The 22,790-nt window shown below is 47.6% G+C and overlaps 1 protein-coding gene and 1 pseudogene across 1 annotated transcript; one reads left to right on the top strand and one right to left on the bottom strand.

Moving 5' to 3' along the window:
* Window positions 1-11,399, bottom strand: part of LOC125516383 — a 41,070-nt pseudogene extending 29,671 nt beyond the window's left edge.
* A 64-nt stretch (window positions 11,400-11,463) lies between these two features.
* Window positions 11,464-13,625, top strand: LOC125516680 (receptor-like protein EIX2). The gene has a single exon (XM_048682030.1). The coding sequence runs from the start codon at window positions 11,508-11,510 to the stop codon at window positions 13,428-13,430; it is 1,923 nt and encodes a 640-aa protein (XP_048537987.1). The 5' UTR covers window positions 11,464-11,507; the 3' UTR covers window positions 13,431-13,625.
* The last annotated feature ends 9,165 nt before the right edge of the window (window positions 13,626-22,790 follow it).

Here is a 22,790-nt window from a genome sequence, read left to right on the forward strand (position 1 = left end):
CATAATGATGATGCATTACCGAGTGGGCCCAGTGATACCTCTCCGTCATACGGAGTGACAAATCCCAATCTTGATCTGTCTCAACCCAACAGACACTTTCGGAGATACCCGTAGTATACCTTTATAGTCACCCAGTTACGTTGTGACGTTTGGTATACCTAAAGCACTCCTACGGTATCCGGGAGTTACACGATCTCATGGTCTAAGGAAAAGATACTTGACATTGGAAAACTCTAGCAAACGAACTATACGATCTTGTGCTATGTTTAGGATTGGGTCTTGTCCATCACATCATTCTCCTAATGATGTGATCTCGTTATCAATGACATCCAATGTCCATAGTCAGGAAACCATGACCATCTGTTGATCAACGAGCTAGTCAACTACAGGCTTACTAGGGACATGTTGGTGTCTATTTATTCACACATGTATTGCGATTTCCGGATAACACAATTATAGCATGAATAAAAGACAATTATCATGAACAAGGAAATATAATAATAATGCTTTTATTATTGCCTCTAGGGCATATTTCCAACAATAATATGGATTTGAGGTTTCTAATTTGAGGTGTCCGGTTGTAGAATCAAATATTTAATGTGTAATCAGTTATTGTCCGTGGACGCGTCCGGTCGCGTCCGCGGGCGTTTGAAGAATTAAATTTGCCAAGTCCGGTTGTAGATGCTCTGAGCAAATTCTCTGAGCGAGCGAATCCCTCCACTACAAAAAAATTGAGGCACATAGAGTAGTTGCATGGCCCTTGGGACTGTACATCGACTTTCGAGCAGCATGAATTCCAGGGACCGCACCTTGTTTTTATTTTGAGAAAAGTCTAAAATAAACCTTGGATTAGTACTCATAGTCTGAGTTGAACCTTGACCTTTAAATCCCTGAAACTGTCAAGACCCCGATTCCGAGTCACATCGATCTAGCCGGTAACACCTCATATCACTTTGCGGCCTCACGCACGGTACCCCACGGGTGTCGCCTTACCATGGCCCGGGACCGTTTGCGCCTTTTGGCTCACGTATATGATAGTGTCGCTAGCATCCATATGACAGAGAACCCGGGCCGACATGGCTAGTCGTGAACCCAAAGCGGCACAGACCTATGGAGACAGGCATACGTGAATCACATCGAGCATGTCGATCATCAACGAGCGTACCAAGGACGACGTTAGGATCCTCATGAGCCTCCTCGGCTGAAACATAATTAACATGGCCATGTGAAGTGGTGGCCGGCTTGGCGTAGAAAGTCTTTCCTGCTGGCTTACCACGGCCAATGGACTTTCCAGTTTGATTGGGGTTGTTATTCTGGGGACACTCTCTGCTATAGTGAACCGGCTCTCCACACTTGAAGCATGTCACCACATTGGGGCGTGGAGCAGCATTAGCAGCGGGGCCACCATAAGGCTTGGGCGGTGCAAATTGTTGGTTGGGACGAGGCGCCTCAAAGGATGGCCTCGGGATGAACCTGGGTGGCAGTGCCGTGCTTGGAATCAACACCCGGCGCTTCTGAGCTCCAGAGCCGGATGAAGAGCCAAAATCACGGGAGTGCTTGCGTGAAGCGTCATAATCAGTCTGGCCTGTCTCAGCACTGATGGCTTTATTGACCAACTTCGGAAAGGATGTGCACTCGTGCAGACGGAGATCGCGGCGAAGCTCAGGGCTAAGTCCCTTGCGGAACCTTGCCTGCTTCTTAGCGTCAGTAGAAACCTCTTCAGGGGCATAGGGTGCCAGATTCCCAAATTCACGACTATATGCATCCACAGTCAGTCTTCCTTGGGTGAAGTTGCAGAACTCCTCCCTCTTGCGATCCATGAGACCTTCCGGAATGTGATGCTCACGGAAAGCCTCACTGAATTCAGCCCAAGTAGTGATTTGACCGACCGGGCGCATAGCTTCGAAGTTTTCCCACCAATGGCTAGCAGGGCCTTCGAGGTGATAGGCAGCATAAGTAACCTTGTCGGCTTCGGCTACGTTGGCAGAACATAGCTTGTGGGTAATGCTGCGAAGCCAGTCATCCGCGTCGAGAGGCTCGACGGAATGGTTAAACTTTGGTGGGTACAGCTTGATAAAGTCATTGATTGACACCAAGTCATTTCGTGGGTGGCGTGCAGTGTTCTGCTCAATCCGCTCCAGCGGGCGGTTAGTCTCACGCTTGTTTCTTTCCGCCTCCAGCATTACTTCGGCCAGAGAAGGCGGGTGAGGCAGATTTCACCTCTAGCTGCACTGGCTTCCCCCTGCTCCGGGGCAGCAGGGTTGCTGCGGGTGTTGACCATCCTAGGAGAAAAACAAGACAACGGTTTAGACAAGGATGGCTCAACTTAGCAAGGAAGTGCAGAATGTAATGGATAACACGGAATGCAGAGATGTTCATCCGTATGTCATGGTAATATAAAACTGTCATATATATACCAATGGTCATACTCATCATACATAGTTTAATACAAGCCCAGGCTACAGTACAACTATGATGAAAGACGTTACATCCCATCAGAGGCATTCCAAGCTCCTATACATTATTTGTCTACACCTCCGAACTCGATTACACGCAAAGTCATATTCCACAAGTCACACAGGACAGTGGAGATACAACTACTACAATACTAGTGGTACTACTACTAACTCAGACAGCTCCGTAGTAGTCCTCATAGAAGTCACCTCCATAGCCTGGAAGTTCAACGTGATCATCCGGAAACAGACGGTCCTGAGGAGCCTGTGGACCATAGGGGCTAGGATGAGGTCTTGGACCAACAAACGGTGGCCTGCGGGGACCACGGGGTGGGGTGATGCCTCCCACATCACGCCAATCCACCATGTCTGGCAGAGCTGATCTCACAGGATACAGATCCCTTGTATCCATACATCCAGCTTGCACCGCAGGTGCAAACCGAGTCAATGTGGCCCAATGATCAGCACGGGTATTGAAAAGCTCCAGCCTCAAGGCCCGATTCTCTCGGTCCTTATCTTCGAGCATCTCGGCAGTGGTACGAGTTAATGAGTCCTCCTGAGTGGAGTCAGCATAGATAGCCTGAAGATACCCTTGCGCTCCCGGAAGTGAAGCTGGCATGTAACGGAAGTCGGTGTTCCGAAGCAGGCCAGTCCGGACTCGCAAGATGGTCATCATGGAATAGGCAGCATCCTGCACAGCCATCTCAACAGGTAACCCCGAGTCCATAGGAACAGTGAAGGGGCTCGGTAGATCCAGGATAAGAAGGAAATATCCTGACGGTGCAGAAATACTGGCTTTGATTAAAGTCGCGGAACTGCTCTTCGACGAGTGTATTCGGGATACCAACGGTAACCCGTCTCGATCATGACCCGGACTAACATAGCAGTATGACCGGGCACGTCGAGGCACCTGGTCAGGCGAACCACTTGGTTTTGAACACGGTTGGCCATCTGAAAGCACAACCACAATGCAAAGACATTAGAATTTCTAGGGAAAATTGGACAGCATAACGGCTGTAAATGCTCAGAAAAAGATTTGAGACATCCACAACAGTTCACAATACCACTCAACAACATCATATCAAGGTTCTGATTCGATTAGCAACATACTAGAATAGTAGAAACTGAACTGGGACTTGTAACAACAATCCTATAAGCTACTACGGATTAGCAAACACGTGAACCTGATAGAAGAAGAGAAGCCTAGTCCTTATCCCACGTTGAATGAGGAGAGAATGACTCAGATCAGAGACATAGGTAAAGGAGTAAAAGAACCTTACGTTCCCTCCCACAATCAATTCCCCTACATATAACTAAAGCATTTCTAGACTCGACATCGACCAGTTTGGCTCAACGAACCTACAGGCAGTCCGGCTCCGGTGCCAACGCCTGTCAGGACCCCCGATTTCCAAGTCCACATCCGATCTAGCGGTTAACCACCTCATATCACTTTGCCGGCCTCACGCACGGTACCCACGGTGTCGCCTTACCATGGCCCGGGACCGTTTGCGCCTTTTGGCCTCACGTATATGATAGTGCGCCTTTTGTGCCTTTTAGCCAACCCGGGCGACATGGCTAGTCGTGAACCAAAGGGGCACAGACCTATGGAGACAGGCATACATTGAAATCACATCCGAGCATGTCGATCCATCAACGAGTGATTCCGGCTGTAGCAGGCTAGGGCAAGGACTCTCGCGAAGTTCACCGCCGTGACATTTCCCGAAGGGACAGACATAGGAACGAAGTGAAACACATGCCGGCCAGTCAAGTGTCCTGAACAGTAGTGCTGGCTAGCAGGACTCCGGTGAACCGGGCTGTAGCGGACTACTATGGCTCGAGGAACACTAGACTACATTTCCCCATAAGAAGGGCTGCCAAGGATAAACAACTAGATTGTCGGATCCCACTCATACCAAGCATTTCAATCATACACACAATATGCCCGATATGAGTACATACAACATGGCATCACAACAAAACTCTACAACTCAAGTACTTTATTTAAAGGCTCCAGAGAGCCATACATAACATGTCATACAGATAGGGGTCACATGACCCGACACTCCAGTCATACAATCATACAAGCACATGCGGAAGCAACTAGTCTGAGTACAGATTCTAAGAAGAAAGAAGGCTTCCCGAAGCCTGTCTATCTACATAGGGCCCTCCATGGCCAGGATCACCACCTGGGTGGCTAGTCACTCGTCGACGTCAAGGTCTACGTAGAACCCATCGGAGGGGGCGGTGTTGTCGTCTGAAAACAGTAATTAAGCAAACATGAGTACAAAGGTACTCAGCAAGTCTTACATCAGAACCTATTATACATGCTTATTCTCAAGAAGGTGGTGGGGTTGATGCAGCAAGCCAGCTTTGACTCTTGGCTAAGCTATCCTACGGAACTCCACCAGTAAAATAGTTTTCGCACACGAGTCCACTACTCACCAACACAATACTCCACCGGGGATCCTCCCTCGTCATCCTACGAGAGGGCCATCCTCGGTACTCACACTTATCTTGAGTCTTTTAGTAGTATCCATTAATTTGTCTATGAACTGTATATGCAACCAAGTAGTCCTTTACCGCGGACGCGGCTATTCGAATAGTTTTATACCCTGCAGGGGTGTACTTCGTCACACATGTTTCCACCACTTAGCGTCTGCACACGACATGTGCTCGGCAGACTTCAAGCGAAAACCGACGTGGGTGTAGACCACGACCTGACTAACCTCACAAGTCTCTAGTCCAGGTTTATCGCCTATTCAGGTTCCATCCGCAAGGAAATCCGGCCGGGGTGTCCTCAACGGCCCCAAACGATGTAACAGGGTTCCCGAGACACCAAACGGGTGACTCGGTACACCGTGCCACGGTGTATCTACCGCAACATAGCCCACCCCTAGGGTCAGCGCTACGCACGGCCGCCAACAACATGTCCTACAAACACCAGAAACTAGTTGCAACTCCTGGACAGAGGCGAGAGGGGTCAGTAAGTCGAGCGGGGTCATATTTCAGGGCCCAATGTGTGGTAGTAGCTGAATCTTAAATCACGCATACAGATCTCAGTTCTTAGGGACAGTCTCAATGAAACAACCCACCATGTACTCCTACATGGCCTCTCATCGATACCTTTACCAAAACATGTTCAACACATCCCTCACATTACCGACATAAGCATTTCACTCTAGCCCATCACCCAGATGAACCAGACCTGACACAACTCTAAGCATAGCAGGCATAGCAAGGTAGGAATCACATACATGGCTCAATCAACTCCTACACATGCTAGTGGGATTCATCTAGTTACTGTGGCAATGACAGGTCATGCAAAGGATAAGGGTTCAACTACCGTAGCACACAGCAGTTTGAATCGCCTTGTCTTAATGCAGTAAACAAGAGCAGAAGCGAGAACATGGGTTTGTATTGGAATGATCAATGGATGCTTGCCTGATGGAGTGGTAGTGGGATACTGCCCTTCAGTTGGATACTCGTGAATATCCTCGGAGGCAGAACCTACCACGGAGAACACATCGGAACACAATCAACACATGACGATATGCAACAATATGATGCATGCTATGACATGGTAATATGATTGTGTCTTGGCCTAATGTAAGCTAAAATAGAAAGGGATGAACTCATTTGAATCAAAGATTCAAATATTAGCTCATTAAACATGGCATTTATAGTTCATTTCCTTATTCTGCTTAAACAGCAAGGTATACTTGTTTTGTCATGCAAGAAACCATTACAGATGGATAGATTGAATTTTTCTGATAATTTTTCATATATAATTTATCTCATTTGGAGCTATGGTTGAATTTCTATGAATTTTTGAAGTTTGAACTATTTTCAGGAATTTCCTGTATAAAAATGAATCCAGAAAAACAATTACTGCGTCAGCAATGCGTCAGGGTGACGTCAGCAGGTCAAAGGCGCCAGGCCAGGTCAAACCTGACTGGTGGGGCCCACTGGTCAGTGTCTCTGTGCACTAACTACGTTTAGTTAGCCTAATTGACTGGCAGGGCCCACTAGTTAGTGACTATACTAATTAACTAACCTATTTAGTTAGCACTAACAGAGTAATTAGTCGGGCGGGGCCCGCGTGTCGGTGAGAGAGAGGGGGGAGGTCAACCCACGTCAGCAGAGTCAACCTCGCCGGTCAGCGGGTCAAAGCCTGCCGGAACGAACCACAGGGCACCAATTGATGCGCGGGGAGCAGCTACGGGTAGCTGGGAACGAACCGCGGCGTTTGGTGGTGGTGGTTGGGCTCGGGGTGGCCGGAAACGTCGCCGGCGACGAGCCTTTTGGTCGCCGGAGTCGGGTGAAAATGAGCCTGAGGCTACGGGGCACGGCGAGGCGTGTGGTGAGGTGCGTTGTGCCCCTAGGGATGCGGTGGAGTGGTTAGACTAGGTGGCGTGGCCGGTGTTTGGCTGGAGACACGTCGGCGACGAGCTCCACGGCGGCGCGTGCGGGTGAGCTTTGTGTGCTCGTTGTGGTGCACGAGAAGAAGAACGGGGAGGATGGGGAGGTGCAGCAGCTCACGGCGATCACGTAGAGGCAGACGGCGCGGTCGGGGACGAGCCGGAGCAAGCGGGGCGGCGGAGGCGATCTGGGCAGCCCGAGGTTGAAGACGAGCTCGGTGGAGTCGTTTGCAGGCCTCCGACGGGGCGTGGGTTGGTGGAGCGATCGAGGAGGAAGTGGCGGAGCTTCAGGACACGGTGGAGAACCACGGGGACGGCGGTGGACGCGACTACGGTGGCGGAACGGCGACGGCTGCGTCGGCCATGGCGAAGGGGAGGGAGGGAGTGAGGCAACGGGCGAGTGAGCGTGTCCAGAGGGTCGAGGCGGTGACGTGGAGCCTGTCCAGGCCAGCAGGGCGGCGAGGGGAGGAAGCAGGACGGCAGCCAGCTGCGTGGCGCGTGCTGGTGCCGCCGTCGAGCACCTGCCTGCCTGCCTGGCCGAGCCAAGCAGCTCGCTGGAGCGGTAGCTGGGCTGGGCCGGCAGGTGGGCCTGGTGGGTGGTGCCAGGTAAGGCCCAGGTGGGCTTCTTTCTCCCTTTTTTTGATTTTAGTTTCTGTTTTCTATTTAACTGCAACTGTTTAGCTTTATTAAAATACTAAAACATTTCCAAAAATCCTGAAAATAAATGTGAGCTCTGTTTAGATTATTTCCAACAGGAAACATTTATTCTCAGAATTATTTGAGCATTTAAATTATTTTATAGCATTTAAATGCCCAAATTCAAATACTTATGATTTAATTCAATGACCTTCTGTTGACCTAGAAAATTGTGCACCAATTTTGCCAGAGGTTCTAACCTAAGACAAAGAGGGTGAACTTTTTAGAAGGGCATTTCAGGTTCATTGAAAATAATTTTAGTAAACCCTAGTTGTTTCCAGGGGGGTGTTGGGGGTTTCTGCTTTCCCCATTTTAAATTTAAGAGAAATTTAAACATGATGCACACTCTAATGCTTGAACTAGCTAGGGTGTGACAGAAACTAGCACCCTATACTCTATAATCCCGGTCTGTCCCGGCTGATTTTGCTAAATGACTGTTTGTGGCACCAAGAAAAGGACGATCTCGACCGGGATCAAACAGTACTCTCATAGACTAGAGGGGCCCACATTTCATATTCATCTTCCCCAACCGATCCATCTGCTATGTACATCCACCTCGTCACCACACCCTCCCCCCCTCGAAGACACACCCATCGCCTCGATGTACCGGGAGAGGCCTCATCCCTGTCCCTGTCAACTCCAGGTCGCCGGCACCGGTCCCTTCTCAGCCTCGCTGACCCTGTTCGCCATCGGCCCGTCACCCTCGATCCCGGCCCCGCATCTGCTCAGAACTCGCGGGCAGAGGATGGGAAGAGGACGCCCACGAGTTCTCTTGCACCATGCAGCAGGTCACGGCCACCAGCGACCTCACGCTGCACACATTTCAGAGAGAGACACGGAAAAAGAGGAGGATTACGACACATGGGTCCTTTTAATTTGCGAGACTAGCATGATCCTGGTTGGGATCGTGTTATCTCGGTGCGCCAAACAATGAGTTAGCAAAAATCACCCAGGATAGACCGGGAGACTTTTGTTTTCTTTTTTGAGGATGACTGCATCTTTGTTATACAACGTGCAGAACAGAGTTGCAGAGACTCCATCTTGCCACAGTTCCACCTCATAGTCAGACCATCACTCCAACGCCCAGCCCCACCCCATAGCCCTCCCCTGACTCTAACACTCAGCGCCACCGCATAGCAAGTAGCCAGCCCCCTCGCTACACCTCTCGCCGACACTCTCGTCATGATCCTTCTTCGCTAGAATCTCGCTGAGATGGCCCAACGCAGCTCCGTGGACGTCGTGCTGACGGAAACTGCCGCACACTGTATTCGAGGTCAAGAAGGTGAGAGTGGACCATTCCATGTCCGTGCCTTGCAGGTGGTCACGCGTTGCGTGCACAAGGCATAGCCTAGGCTGAGACAGACACACAAGCAGCCGCTCCGTCGGCTGCGTCGCATGCGTGCGTCAGGTTCCCTTCAGGCATGTGTTATATCCGTTGGGGAATCGCTTGCAAGGACTAGAGCGAGTCCTGCGTGTGCTACCACATGCATCCCACTGCATGCATCAGATGGCATCGCCCAACTCTTGGATTTTTCAGCGTTCGCGTGCATGCACCTATCTATGTAACAATAAATGTGGCATGTCAGGATTGAAGATGGAAAGAGAAAGGGGCCCACCGTTAAATTAGGAGGGAGATAGGATTAGATTAGGAAGTGTATGTAACATTACGTAGATACAGGATTATTGTTATCCAGGCTTTCAGCGTTCTGACTCCGTTTGCATTGTTAGCTGGCACATTCCAAGTGCGTGTACATCAGAACAAATGTACACGGAAAATCTTATTCTTACATAAAGATGTTATCGCTCCCACGATTTTAGCAACCGCTGCTTCAATCTCGTGTGCATGGACTAGTTTGTTTGGTGCACGCTCGTCCGCAGCCATGTGCCATACCTTTACTGATTTTAGCAACCATCGCTTCAATGAACTGGTACGTAAAGCATTTTGTAGAACATGTACTGAATAGCATTGCTCTTTGCAAAGCCGCTACTTTTTTCTTTCCATGCCCGCAGGCGATGCCGGATAATTTTTTCTTTTTCATTTTAAGAATTTTGTTAGACTTTTCCTTTTGCTTTTTGAGATAGATGTGATGTTCACGTATTGTGAGAAAGTTTTCTTTTTAATTTTAAAATGGAGTTGAGGTTTTTTCTTTGAGCGGGGGAAATACACGCATAACTTCCTCTTAAGAGGCCCGCAATGGCGGGTCCCAACCACTAGTAATGATCAATGTCCGCACTCTGCATAGCTAAAATACACATAGCCACAAACGAATAATTTCAAAAAGTAAATATACAAAAAAAAACCGACAAGTTGGCAACAATATGCACCACCTTGAACTGCGATTGGTACTCCGTTCACAGTAGCGTAGACCACGTACAAAGCTAGTGTGTACAATATGATAAATAACATGCATAGTAGAAGAGGTTTTGCCATTCAAAACACAATCATTTTTATGTAGCCAAAGTGACCATAGTAAAACAGACGCTCTCCCCTGTATTTGCGTAGCAAACGTATTTGATATTCCGTCGAGTTAGTGACCATATATATTGAAAACATTTGTAGGTGGATACAAGTTAAAGGCTATTTGGATGATTGATCATACGGAACACGCAAATTTATATTGAAAGAAGATGGTATAGCGGCCAAACCTTCTTGTTTTGGACTCATGTTAGATTTGTTTGTACTGTTCCCTGTCTGGCACGGCAAGCGCCACCGATCGGGCGTGCGATGCCAAAGCCTACCGGTGTGTGGCCAATGATCGTAGTGCGTGCCTCGATCGGTGGAATTTAACAGCCTGCGGCGACGTAAGCGTAGGGGAAGCCATGGGCGAACGACACTGGGAGCAAACAAACATAGACTTGACTCAAGGCGTTACCCATGCGGCCACTGGAACCCACCCACCGTTGACGCCCGCCTCCGACCATCGAAGTAAATATCTTTGTTACCGTCCAGTTAATTCTTCTGTACGCAATGACTGTACGCCGAGTATAAATTATGGGCGTGTGTGTCTCTGTTGAGTACTCGTGCACACAGCCTTCCCAAACTACCATGCCTCCCACCACCAAGTTCCTCCTGCTCCTCCTCGTGGCAACAGCCGCCGCAACGACCTTTGCTCTCGGCCATGGCACCGGCACCGGCACGGCTGTCTGCGTGCCGCGGGAGCGTGATGCCCTTCTGGCGTTCAAACACGGTGTCACATATGATCCCTCGGGCCGCCTCGCCTCGTGGCGGCGAGGCAGCGACTGCTGCCGGTGGAGGGGCGTAAGGTGCAGCAACCGGACTGGCCACGTCCTTGGGCTTCGACTTGGAAATGGCTACTCGTACATTGATCAGGAATTTTATACTGGTCGGATAACATATTTGGATGGCCAGATAAGTCCATCTCTATTTTCTTTGGAGCATTTGGAGCACCTTGATCTCGCCTGGAATTTTCCATATATATGTAGCAATTGCGGTCATGTTCCAAAACTATGGGGCTCTCTAAAAAACTTGAGATACCTGAACCTCTCCAATGTACCAGTCCATGACAACACGTTGCTTCGTCAGCTTGGTAACCTCTCTAAGCTGCAGTATCTCGACCTTTCCTACACCACCACCTACACCATACGCGTGCAACCAACAGATTTTTTAAGGTTAACACATCTACCTTTGCTACACCATCTTGACCTTGGTGGGTTCAATCTCACCATGGTACACGATTGGCCTCCTATTGTGAATACGATTCCTTCTTTGCAAGTTCTCTATCTTTCTGGTTGCTTGCTTCATAATGCCAACCAACAGCTCCCATGCTTGAACCTCACAAAACTTGAGAGGCTTGATCTCAGCTACAACCATTTTGATCACCCCTCCGAGTCCTGTTGGTTTTGGAATTTGACAAGTCTCAAATACCTCAACCTTCGAGAAACCTTTTTGTATGGTCATTTTCCCAAGACACTAGGACAAATGACATCCCTTCAAGTCTTTGACTTTTCATACAACAAGTATCTCGACGGCGGCCCCGGCGGCATCATAGCGCCAGGGTTGATGAGAAACCTATGCAATTTGGAAGTACTATACCTTGAAGAAGGTCTCTCGTATGGGAACATGGCAGAGTTGTATGAGAGCTTGCCACATTGCTCGTCCAGCCGACTAAGAGAACTGTATTTGAATGGAAACAATATAACCGGGACCCTACCAGCTGGGCTTGCCCAATTCACCAGTTTGGCCACTCTCATCCTCTCTGATAACCATATGACTGGACCCGTGCCCACTGAGATTGGTAGGATCAACGGTTTGATTTCCCTAGACCTAAAAAACAACAATTTGACAGGTGTCATCACCGAAGAACATTTCTATGGTTTCACAAGCTTACAGTATATAGATTTATCTAATAATCCTTTGACGATTATAGTAGATCCTCGTCTGCTACCCCCACTGAAACTAGAGGAAGCATATTTTGCATCTTGCCAAATAGGTCCTCATTTTCCTTCTTGGCTTCGGTTGTTGCCTAGAGCTGATTACATTGATATGTCAAACACGGGTATAACCGGTCAGCTCCCATACTGGTTCCCGGCAACACTTTCACAGGCTATATTTTTGAACTTCTCCCACAACCAGATCAGTGGAAGCCTGCCAAAAAATATGGAATCCATGTCAGTGAACTATCTCTATCTAGATAGAAACCAAATAACTGGTGAAATACCTCCACTGCCAGAAAACCTCACTTGTTTCTCCATATCTAACAATTCTCTATCAGGTCGTATTACAAGATCTATCTGCAAAACCCAAAAGTTGAAGTGCTTGGATTTAAGCATCAACCAGTTGGAGGGAGAATTTCCTCAATGTATCAAGATGGGATATATACGGAGTCTTATATTGAGTAACAATAAGTTCTCGGGAAAGTTCCCATCTTTTCTACAAAGCACAAATATAAAGTTTCTAGATCTATCAAGAAATAAGTTATCTGGAAGATTGCCTGAATGGATCGGAGACTTGATGGCATTAGAGTATATAGGATTAAGCTATAATATGTTCTCTGGGAGTATTCCATCCAGCATCATCAATCTTGGAGAAATGTTCAATTTTGATGTTGCAGGCAACAGATTGTCAGGTGCTATACCTCGCAATCTTTCAACTTTGACGGGCATGGCAGGTCAGGTGCGATACTTGAACATAGACTCGAACTGGATGCAACCTCAATTTATTTTGCCCGTGTTCACAAAGCGACAAGAGCTTCATTATAAACAATCATTTGCAAATATGTCGAGCATTGACTTATCCTTGAATTACTTAACTGGAGTAATTCCAGAAGAAATTACTTCTGTGAATGGATTGATGAACCTGAATATTTCTTGGAACTACTTAACTGGAGAAATTCCACGAAGTATTGGGTCCATGAAATCACTGGAATCATTGGACCTATCAAGGAACAAACTTTGTGGAGAAATTCCACTGAGCCTATCGAATCTGACCTATTTGGAATCTTTGGATTTGTCCTACAACAATCTGTCCGGAAGAATACCACCGGGATCGCAACTTGACACTCTCTACGACAACTATCCATATATGTACAGCGGCAACGTTGGTCTCTGTGGGCGTCCTCTCCAACGGAATTGTTCAGTTAGTAATAATGCAACAAAGCTAGTTGATGGTGATACCAAGAGAAGTGCACATGTGTCTGATTCAATGTTCTTTTATCTCGGTCTTGGGTCAGGGTTTGTCGTTGGCCTCTGGGTGGTGTTATGTACCATGCTCTTCAAGAAAACATGGAGGATTGCATCTTTTCGGCTCTTCGACAAGGTATATGACAAGCTATATGTATTTGTCGTTGTCGCCCGGGCAAGATTAGCACAAAAGGCACTGCAACTCATTGGGAAGCTTCGCTAGAACCAGAAATGGAGATACGTAAAGCATGCTTGTTTTCCGAGTTTCAGCTAGTCTTGCTATGCTTTGAAGTGATAGGTTTAAATAACAGATGTGGCTCAGCTCATGTAATATATATACGTGTGTATGTGTTTGTACTAGCCGTGTTTTCACTCTTGCTTAGCTAAATGTAATGTGTGTTGATCGTTTGTTTGAACAGCAATATGAATGTCACTTAGTTTGTGTAATTTATGTGTGTAACCTTATTGCACTAGCGAACGCATCAATCTTATCTATATCTATACCTATTAATAAAGCACGGTGATACTTTTGGTTTGAGTCAATTACACCACTTGTGCCACAACTTGACGCGAAAAGTCAGTTTTTTTAGAAAAGGAGGATGACCCCCGGCCTCTGCATCTGGGAGATGCATACGGCCACTTTATTAATTATTCTCGAGGATCTTACAAAGTATTACAACAATGTGCCTGAATCCATCATCTTGGCAACATATGCCACTACTCCTATCCAAAATGATGAAGGGGTGCTAGCTGGGCCACTACCCAAACCACTCACCTAAGCCTAACATCAAAAGCCGGAAATCGAAACGCTCATTCGGAAGCCCCAGCCAAGCCACATACCGGGTCTGGGGCACAATCCGGTCAGACGCACTCGTGTGTCGTCGCCTCCATCTTCCACAGGTCCGTCTTCAGATCATATTGAGGCTTCTACCTTGTCTGGCCACTCTGCCATCGACGTTACCATGACACCAGACAGCAACCTCCTCTTGCGCGAGTCCATCTCCATGCATCGGACGCCGAGTCTCCACAGCGCCATGCCGCCGATATCCACCGCCATCAATGTGCGAGATGAAGCACCGCTCCGCTGAGTCCGGCAGGGCTGCTGAAGACCAAGCACCGTGGAAGAAGGACTCCAAAGCTGAGCACATAGGCGGCAGAGCGCCAACGCACCGCCACCAGACGAACTCCGACCACACCACCAACCGCCGCCAAGAAACCAAAGCATCACATCCACCCCGAGCTCACCACAAACGACACCCCCAAGAGGGTGACGATGCCTACAAGAAAGGTACGGCGCCCTCGGGCGTCGCTGCCGTCGGATTTCTCCGGAGCCACCTCCCACCTCCAGCCGCCAAATAGGTACAACTCCGGCGACAAAGGCCGCCCAAAGCAGGACCATCGGAGGCAGCCATGGTTGAAGTAGACGGGGGTCTTCAGATCTGAATCGAGCGCCGCCGAGACGCCCGCACCACAGCCGCCACCTGCCGCCGCCTGGCCGCCCCCGCGGCCGAGGAAGAACGGCCAGCACCAAAGAGCACCGGTCACCGCAGACCCGATGTAGATCCACCAGCCGAGGCCGCCGCCACGGATCCAAAGCCCCCCGAGGAAGAACGGGGCGGCCAGATCCTCGCCGCCACCTTCACCGGCAGCCGAGCGGCGAGCCGGCGGCCTCCTCTGGTGGCGACGAGGGAGAGGAGAGGTGGGGGAGAGGGCCGGCGGCGGGCTAGGATTACGCTAGCACTCATGGAAATAAATTCCTAAAAAAGGAATGCTGCTGGGTGGTGTCGTGGCCACTCGAACATGATCTACATGTGGCTGCTTCTAATCCCAGCCAACTTTTTTTACATTATATGAATATATGTTTTTTAAAGCATGAACACTTTTATATACTAAATAAATATTTTGTTAGAACTTTGAATATTTGAAAACTTATTTAAGAATTTATTAAAATATATAGTAAATTAAAAAAATTCTTAAAGCAGGAACACCTTTATACACTACATGAATTTTTTTTAAATTGTGAACATTTTAAAGTTATATAAGAATTTATTAAAAAATTTAAAAACATAAACACATGCTTAAATAATGAATACATTACTAATGCCATTCTCCGCCCTCTAGAAAAAAGGAAAGTATCTTTTTTAATTGCATGTATCTCTCCTTGCATCCATTCTCTCTCCGGATTGCGCCTATCTCTTTCTTTTCTCGACTAACTGACTTACTTACCACTACCCAATGATTTGCCAAAGGTAATTTTGTCCTCAATTGTCTATAATTTTATGCCTTGGTCACCGTGCCGAAAATAATACACCTTACATAAATGAACGGGGTATAAGAATTTATGGAATATATGTTCTTTTTCAATATGCAAATTTTTACATGAATAACTTTGTAATTCATAATTTATTATATGGATCAATGCTAACTCCATACGTGATTATTTTATAATGTAATTTATTATATATATATATATTATTTCTAACACACTATTATAATTTACATATATTCTATAAATAGCTGGTAAAAAAACAGAACAAAATGGGATGTAGGGACTGCAGCCTGTTTAAGAGTCAAAGAATATAGTTCTATCAGATCAGTCGGAGTCGTTACATATATTCTATATTTTATAAGTGTTTCCCAAGAATATATAGCACCAGCATCCGGTAATAATTACATACAATGGCTGACAGTCAGGTCGTTAGTCTTGCGCTACTGCTGTCTATACAGGTCAGCTGTTCGAGTCCTTGCGCGTACCAATTTTTCATTTATTTGTGGGAAGCTAACAAGTGGACCCTTATGGCCGTGGCATATTATTTTTGGTGACAAAAAATTTTGAGTGTTTTTTTTGCAAAATAGCAGGCCACATGTCCACTTTGGCGTCTATTACTGACAGCGGGCCCCATGCCACATTGGCGTGCCTAATCAGCACTGTTCGAATAGAAACGTGATTTGCATCGTACATGCACGTCAAAGCCTAGTTGTGGCACCAGTTCAATGTATGCCGCAAGTTTTAATACTAAACTGATTTTTCGTGCCAAGTTATGACACCTGTGGTGTAATTGACCCTTTTGGTTTCATCCCGCTTATTTGTTTTTTTCTTAGAGAAAACAGGGTACCGCTTCGTTCAACCCCTGCCGCGTACGAGTACGATCCTCCTGCTGGGCCAGGTAGCTTTGCTTCACCACCACGAGCAAGATGAGTAAGTGGGCCTAAATGAATTTCTCTTATGGGCTGTAAGGCACACGAGTGCTTCCTAAAATCAGATAAAAATAACTGACGTGGTAGGGACTCAAACACTTGACCTCCAACATGAAAGAACGACGTAGTAACCAACTGACATAGACTCTATTTATGAGAGAAGCACTATCGTGGTCCTGCAGATAAGCCTACGCGAACATGATGTGATGAACTATTTCCATCCTCGGCTCGTCGTTCTTGATCTGGAAACAAAGAAGATCCGTGTTATGCGGTGTTGGGCTCTCTTCTTTAACCTCTTTGAAATTGACATGCCTTCTCAGTTACGAGCCATGAAAATCTTTTTGTAACTAACTAGTATGCATCCTAGCAAACTTGCACATTAAGGTCACTATGCCGTGTGGAAAGCAATGATTTGTACTGCGACAAGACCATATATATGCATGTATATGGGTGTTCGTTTCTCATGTGGGTTGGAAACACTTATTTTTAAGTCTATGAGTTTGTACATTGATTTTTCATTAGATGACCAATTATCTTATTTGAATGTTTCTGATGCATTATGTGGGACTATGTGTTTGAGATGGGCGTCATATAAACAGTTGTGCAAATTTTGTTGTGAAATTTAGTTGAGTTCATGTGCCTACTGGCACAGGTTTAGAAATATGCATGAGCTTCAGGTTTTTTTAACAGGGCAATCATCCCTTTCCATTAATTCATAACAAACAGAATTTGCAAACAGGAAACAAGAAAGGGGAGAGAGCAAGTTCAACATACTGGCAAAAGATCCAATGTATGCACTTGCACTCGAAACATGTAGACAAAAAAAAAATGCGCCATAAAAAATAGAGACTTTCCTAACAATCAGCAGCGAAACACAAACCAAGCATGGGACAACTCCCAGACAAATAAAATCACAGTTACTAATGGCTAGTGTAGAGCAGATGTAAAACGATCATAAAAAACAAGACACCACAGGCAGGCCCATCATGAGTGGAAGTGGATCCTTCACAGCATCTTGAGGTTGAGGGCGTGAGTATGTACGTGAGCTTGAGAGTTGGAACTGGAGTACTTCAGTTGGGGGCAGGAAGGTTGTTGGAAACAAATAGTCCTAGTTGTTTAATTGTGTTTGAACCAGGAATGTGAAGTTTCAATACACTTACACTGACATTAGTTTGTGCTTTTTTTTTGCAGGGTATGTCATGGGTTTTATTCCTTGTAAATAGTGTTACATTTTGCTAATACAAACTCTGAAGCACTGTCTGGAACGTGCCACAATGAACAAGCGATGCTACCTCTAGGTCGCCCAAAAGCTTCTTGATCTCCGGCATTAGATGACCATATGCCGACCGGTCAAGGCAGCAATTGCAGTCGAGCTATCAGATTTAATAATTATTGGCAGCTCCGCCCATTGCATGCTCAATGACATGGCTTTTAGGATAGCACTAATTTCCGCTTCAAGGGCATCTTCGCAGTAGAATAAGTAGCAATATGCTTAGAAACCAACACCATTATTGTCCCTTAGAATCATACCCATACCGGCTACACCAGTTTCTTTCACGAACAAACAATGCTGCCCAGCCAGGAGCCGGCCTAGGCCAGGGGAGACATTGCTTCTGTACTGGTATAGGTTTGGGAGAGATGTCAACCACCGGGGACTTGCCCTTGATAATGTCTTCCACACTTTGCAACTCGGCCGGTTGAATCGAGAAAAGGTAGCTGCACGGGAAAGTTTTCGCCGCATTAGGAGGTGCCACTGCCTTTCCATGCATCAGCTCTTTCTGCAAGCTCCAAATCCACCATCACACGCACGTTGTCAGGCTTGTCGACCAGTAGAATGAAAATCCATTCGGGTCTGGAGTTGATGATTGACTCTCTAGGAGGGATCGGACAAACCTGTCACATAGTGTCCCATAGCAGCATTGCATGCGGGCAAATAAATAGTTCGTGGAACACATCTTCTAACTCCCCGTCGCACATCAATCAAGAACCAGAGAAATTTATCGAAGTGTAAGATTGAGGGCTAAGAGAAATTCGTTAGAGATTTACCTTTGCTATTCCTTGCGGACGCCCTAGTATCCGGCAGCCGCTACCGTAGAGAATCAGTCTCTCGATCGGCCGATATATGTGAGCGTACGACGGCATATCATTTTTTTCTGAGGGGTTACAAATTATTATTTTTGAGCGGGCGTTGGCGTGCAAATTGGAGGAGGCAAAGAGCCGCTCGCCCAGCCGTGCCCAATGAGAGCTCCTATTCGCCGCCTTAAGCGCCCGAACAGGTAGATGGCGCCCGCGCATATGACCACATGGGCCGGCCCAGCAAAACCTGCAGAAAAAGCAAACCGCAAGGAAAAATGTTTAAGTTTAATCGGGGGAATTGGTATGGATCAATCATCGATCTGACGTTCACTAGCACCGTTCGAGCTCCGGGCTCTAACGAGGAAGAGTAGGGCAGAGAGACGGTGGCGCCTTGAGTCCTGTAAGCCGGCTCGTGTCTCATGCCCTATTCTACCTTGCCGGCAGCTAGACCAATACTCTAGGTTTTGTAGCCGGCCGTCAGACATGGGCACAGCGGAGCCAGACAAGCTCCGCTTAAAGATTGGTTTATGTTGCATATAATAATATGGATTTGAGGTTTCTAATTTGAGGTGTCCGGTTGTAGAATCAAATATTTAATGTGTCATCAGTTATTGTCCGTGGACGTGTCCGGTCGCGTCCGCGGGCGTTTGAAGGATCGAATTTGCCAAGTCCGGCTGTAGATGCTCTGAGCAGATGCTCTGAGCGAGCGAATCCCTCCACTACAAAAAAATCGAGCCACATAGAGTAGTTGCATGGCCCTTGGGACTGTACATCGACTTTCGAGCAGCATGAATTCCAGGGACCGCACCTTGTTTTTATTTTGAGAAAAGTCTAAAATAAACCTTGGATTAGTACTCATAGTCTGAGTTGAACCTTAACCTTTAAATCCCTGAAACTAGCACCCTATACTCTATAATCCCAGTCTGTCTCGGCTGATTTTGCTAAACGACTGTTTGTGGCACCAAGAAAAGGACGATCTCGACCGGGATCAAACACTACTCTCACAGACTAGAGGGGCCCACATTTCATATTCATCTTCCCCAACCGATCCATCTGCTATGTACATCCACCTCGTCACCACACCCTCCCCCCCTCGAAGACACACCCATCGCCTCGATGTACTGGGAGAGGCCTCGTCCCTGTCCCCGTCAACTCCAGGTCGCCGGCACCGGTCCCTTCTCAGCCTCGCTGACCCTGTTCGCCATCGGCCCGTCGCCCTCGACCCCAGCCCCGCATCTGCTCAGAACTCGCGGGCAGAGGATGGGAAGAGGACGCCCACGAGTTCTCTTGCACCATGCAGCAGGTCACGGCCCCCAGCGACCTCACGCTGCACACATTTCAGAGAAAGACACGGAAAAAGAGGAGGATTACGACACATGGGTCCTTTTAATTTGCGAGACTAGCATGATCCTGGTTGGGATCGTGTTATCTCGGTGCGCCAAACAATGAGTTAGCAAAAATCACCCAGGATAGACCGGGAGACTTTTGTTTTCTTTTTTGAGGATGACTGCATCTTTGTTATACAACGTGCAGAACAGAGTTGCAGAGACTCCATCTGGCCACGGTTCCACCTCATAGTCAGACCATCACTCCAACGCCCAGCCCCACCCCATAGCCCTCCCCTGACTCTAACACTCAGCGCCACCGCATAGCAAGTAGCCAGCCCCCTCGCTACACCTCTCGCCGACACTCTCGTCATGATCCTTCTTCGCTAGAATCTGGCTGAGATGGCCCAACGCAGCTCCGTGGACGTCGTGCTGACGGAAACTGCCGCACACTGTATTCGAGGTCAAGAAGGTGAGAGTGGACCATTCCATGTCCGTGCCTTGCAGGTGGTCACGCGTTGCGTGCCAAGGCATAGCCTAGGCTGAGACAGACACACAAGCAGCCGGTCCGTCGGCTGCGTCGCATGCGTTGGTTCAGGTTCCCTTCAGGCATGTGTTATATCCGTTGGGGAATCACGTGCATGGACTAGAGCGAGTCCTGTGTGTGCTACCATGCATCCCACTGCATGCATCAGATGGCATCGCCCAACTCTTGGATTTTTTAGCGTTCGCGTGCATCACCTATCTATGTAACAATAAATGTGGCATGTCGGGATTGAAGATGGGAAGAGAAAGGGTCCCACCGTTAAATTAGGAGGGAGATAGTGATTAGATTAGGAAGTGTATGTAACATTACGTAGATACATGATTATTGTTATCTAGGCTTTCAGCGTTCTGACTCCGTTTGCATTGTTAGCTGGCACGTTCCAAGTGCGTGTACATCAGAACAAATGTACACGAAATCTTATTCTTACATAAAGATGTTATCGCTCCCACGATTTTAGCTACCCGCCGCTTCAATCTCGTGTGCATGGACTAGTTTGTTTGGTGTGCGCTCGTCCGCAGCCATGTGCCATACCTTTACTGATTTCAGCAACCATCGCTTCAATGAACTGGTACGTAAAGCATTTTGTAGAACATGTACTGAATAGCATTGCTCTTTGCAAAGCCGCTATTTTCTTTCCATGCCCGCAGGCGATGCCGGATACTTTTTTCTTTTTCATTTTAAGAATTTTGTGAGACTTTTCCTTTTGCTTTTTGAGATGGATGTGATGTTCACGTATTGTGAGAAAGTTTTCTTTTTAATTTTAAAATGAAGTTGAGGGTTTTTCTTTGAGCGGGGGAAATACACGCACAACTTCCTCTCAAGAGGCCCGCAATGGCGGGTCCCAACCACTAGTAATGATCAGTCCGCCCTCTGCATAGCTAAAATACACATAGCCATAAACGGATAATTTCAAAAAGTAAATATATAAAAAACCGACAAGTTGGCAACAATATGCACCACCTTGAACTGCGATTGCTACTCCGTTCACAGTAGCGTAGACCACGTACAAAGCCAGTGTGTACAATATGATAAATAACATGCATAGTAGAAGAGGTTTTGCCATTCAGAACATAATCATTTTTATGTAGCCAAAGTGACCATAGTAAAACAGACGCTCTCCCCTGTATTAGCGTAGCAAACGTATTTGATATTCGGTCGAGTTAGTGACCATATATATTGAAAACATTTGTAGGTGGATACAAGTTAAAGGCTATTTGGATGATTGATCATACGGAACACGCAAATTTGTATTGAAAGAAGATGGTATAGCAGCCAAACCTTCTTGTTTTGGACTCATGTTAGATTTGTTTGTACTGTTCCCTGTCTGGCACGGCAAGCGCCTACCGGTGTGTGGCCAGTGATCGTAGCGTGTGCCTCGATCGGTGGAATTTAACAGCCCGCGGCGACGTAAGCGTAGTTGAAGCCATGGGCGAACGACACTGGGAGCAAACAAACATATACTTGACTCAAGGCGTTACCCATGCGGCCACTGGAACCCACCCACCGTTGACGCCCGCCTCCGACCATCGAAGTAAATATCTTTGTTACCGTCCAGTTAATTCTTCTGTACGCAATGACTGTACGCGGAGTATAAATTATGGGCGTGTGTGTGCTCCGCATTAGGAGGTGGCACTTGATGAAGCTATGTACTTAGGGTAGGGGTATGGACCTGTCCTAGGAGCCCTACCCAAGGACATCCCTAGAAGAAGTCACCTTTCAATCGACTTGAAAGTATCCCACTCGACGGATTCAAGACACTCGGCCAAGAAGCCATCACTCGACCACGAAGCCAACCACTCGACTGACAGGAGATCTAAAGTCACTCCGCAGGCAAACGGTCGGCTATTAAGTAGTCTTTATGGTCATCATAGCACTTTATTAGGGACGGTACCAGTAACGCCCAGTCTTAATGTATTTTAACCCCGCATTACTGAGGGCCGGAAGGGATGGCGAACTCTATATAAGCCACCCCCCTCCTCAGTAGCAAGGGTTCGCACCCCTGTTATTCACACGCCTATAATCCAATCGACCGCCTCCGGGCACCGAGACATAGGCCTGTTACTTCCTCCGCGAAGGGCCTGAACTCGTACATCCTGGTGTGTTTACAACCTCTCCACAGCTGAGATCTAGCCTCTCCATACACCCCCCCCTACATCACTGTCAGAGTTAGAACCACGACAGTTGGCGTCCACCGTGGGGCAGGAATCTTAGCGCCTAGTTGGAGAAGTTGCGATTTTTCCGATCACTTTGATCATGGTTTCATGCGGATTTTTGGTGGAGGGCCGCGAGATCCGTCTCGGCGCGCTCACGTTCATCGCCGACGACTCCGCTTGGCTTCAGGAGGCTCCACTCGACATCGACGCGCTCCCCGTCCGCGGTGCGACGCACTTCCGCGCATGCGTTCGTGGCGTCCTCCTGCGGCAGCCGTCGACCCATT

The sequence above is a fragment of the Triticum urartu genome, chromosome 6 (genome assembly GCF_003073215.2).
Source record: "Triticum urartu cultivar G1812 chromosome 6, Tu2.1, whole genome shotgun sequence".
Classification (NCBI taxonomy): domain Eukaryota; kingdom Viridiplantae; phylum Streptophyta; class Magnoliopsida; order Poales; family Poaceae; genus Triticum; species Triticum urartu.